The sequence below is a fragment of the Nymphaea colorata genome, unplaced genomic scaffold, assembly GCF_008831285.2.
Source record: "Nymphaea colorata isolate Beijing-Zhang1983 unplaced genomic scaffold, ASM883128v2 scaffold0569, whole genome shotgun sequence".
In the NCBI taxonomy this organism is placed as follows: domain Eukaryota; kingdom Viridiplantae; phylum Streptophyta; class Magnoliopsida; order Nymphaeales; family Nymphaeaceae; genus Nymphaea; species Nymphaea colorata.
This window is the reverse complement of record NW_022205075.1, coordinates 31,033-33,364: the sequence shown is the minus strand read 5'-3', so window position 1 is coordinate 33,364 and position 2,332 is coordinate 31,033. Positions and strand designations below refer to the sequence as shown.

The window sequence follows — 2,332 nt, the reverse complement described above, 5'->3', positions numbered from 1 at the left end:
GACGCCATCTTCATAGTCATACATGCACTGGGAGACCCTCGCAATGTTGAGAGCCACGTTCATGAAGGAACGAGAGAAGGCGATCTGTTGCTGCTGCTGCTGAGCAGAAAGCAGCTCCCTGTTCAGCGTCCTCCATGCATCCCTCAGCAAGTTCCTTATGTGCTGCCATGCTTGCTCCTCTGCTACCCCTGCCTCGTTCATATAAATCTGGACCGATCTAGGCTGGTTTCCTCTCCTGAATCCAACCTTCGATCAAGTGTTCAACATATAAAGAGAAGATCATCGGCCAATTAAAACAGAAAAACAGAACAAGAACACTGTCAACTCAGAAGCTATTACTAGTTAACCAGCACAAAATACACTAAACTAACCCTGGATCTCTGGAGGTCAGCCGAGAGACGAACTATCATCGATGACAAGTTGATGATGTTGGACTCAGACTGCAGCTGCTGGATGGATTGTTCCTCAATGTTTTGGGAGAGGAAGAAGTAGGCAGGGTGGAGAATAGGGCTGGTCATGGCTTCCCGGATGTTGCTCAAATATTCCTCTAGCCTTGGTGTCTGTCGGGCACGGTGCCACCTTGCTGAAACCAAGTAATCTCTGCACACTCTCACCCACTGCGCAAGAGTAGAAGAGAGCAAGTCAATTAGAAAGTGAAGCTAATATACTAATGTGATGATGTGAAGAGTAGAAGAAAGATTTGATAAAGAAAGTGTCGTACTGCTTTCCTCATGTGTGAAGTTATATCACGGCCATGCCTCCTAAGAACAGTGTAGCTGATCTGGTTGGTTGTGTTGTAGACAGCCGCATAGAAGACCCTCAATGACTGTGGCAGCTGCTCTGCCGCTTGAAGATCCCACCTGCGTATATACAATATACAGCACCCACATTGGCTCCTAACAATGTGAAGCAGAAACTAGAGACAGAGTTGCTACCTCTAATTTACCAACCATAATCATCCTTTACCTCTCAACAACTTGCACAAAGCATTCGAGCTCCTGAACAGACAGATGCTCGCCGAAGATGTCCTCAACGGTGGCCATCAAGTAGGAGACCCTGGTGAATTGCATCCTGTACTGTGAGAACTGTGGCTCATGCATCTTCCCCACCGCCATGAAGTAGCTCTCCACCAGGCTATCTCTGGCGAAGCTAATGTGCTCGCCCAATCCCAAGTCCCTCCACCACCAACAAACACCCAAAACAAAGGACTCATGGTTGATTATTAGTGGACCCAATCATGCAGACCTGCAACAATGTAACATACATGATATTCATTACAGGTATACATATATGCATAGAATGGCATTAGCTGCTGCATTATTATCAACTATTAACCAAGTTATTTAAGCAAAAGTGCAAGAATGAATTGTACCCAGATAACTCCCTGAGGTCTCTTTGGTGGATTGTCTGCACCATGTTGAAGTCCAGCCTAGCGAACTCATGCAGCACTTGGCTTCTACGGTCCGTCCTCTCAAATGTGTCAATATACTCTCGGGCCTCCTCCCTGCGAACCCTTCTGTGGAGCAGAACCTGCAGAGCACGCTGTACCTGTCGAGACATCCTCTGGTCCATGTGGCTTATCCTTGCTCTAAGATGCTCTGAAGAGAAGGTTGTAGCTTCTTCCAACACAGTTTCTCCTTCACAGGCTAGTTAGTGTCAAATAACACATTTGTAATAGACAGTCTATATTAAGAACTAATTATTGAGTCAATATTTTGGAATTAACACATGTGTATATATATATGTATACCTGCAGAAACATTATAGCCATGTTGCCTCAGAATTCTGAACCGAAGTGAAGAAGAGTAGAGGTCTTCAAATTCTCTAGTGCTCCTCGATATGGCATCTAGCGATCGCCTGATCTCACTCTCAAAGTGATAGGCTACACCTAAATGTTCTAGTGAATCAATGAGCTCCAACTGAGCCACTTGCTCAGTTGTAGATGTTATAAGTTGTTGGACTTCTCTTCTCAATTCTTCAACTCTGGTCCTTTATGTTTTGATCTGCTTTCATTTTCATGTCTTTGAATTAGGATCACATCATAATACCAAAATAAACAAAATAATAGTCAGATCAGAGGTATGGAAAATTACTGATGTTGCACTGGTAATGGACTGGATGAAGTCATAGTTCCATGTACTTGGCTGGTATCTGGAAGGCCTCCTTTGAGCAGCAAACCTACCACAGCCCTCAGCCCTTGGCTCACATCTCACAAGGGTGGTGCTCCATGGCTTGAACCCAGCCTTGCTATTAGGAGCAAGCTTGGGGGAAGTAACGAAAGGAGTGGAAAGGGAGGCAAGATGAGCAGCCATTAGAACAGGCTGTATTTGTT

General features: G+C 45.0%; 1 protein-coding gene across 1 annotated transcript; it reads right to left on the bottom strand.

Annotated features, from left to right (window-relative positions):
• Window positions 1-371: 371 nt before the first annotated feature.
• LOC116245198 ((-)-alpha-terpineol synthase) lies at window positions 372-1,572 on the bottom strand (the record flags this gene model as incomplete). Its single annotated transcript, XM_031616853.1, has 4 exons — window positions 1,439-1,572; window positions 967-1,176; window positions 722-860; window positions 372-617 (listed from the first exon to the last, which is right to left on the bottom strand). Coding segments are annotated over exons 1-4 (729 nt in total), but the record flags the coding sequence as incomplete, so codon positions are not given.
• Between the last annotated feature and the right edge of the window lie 760 nt (window positions 1,573-2,332).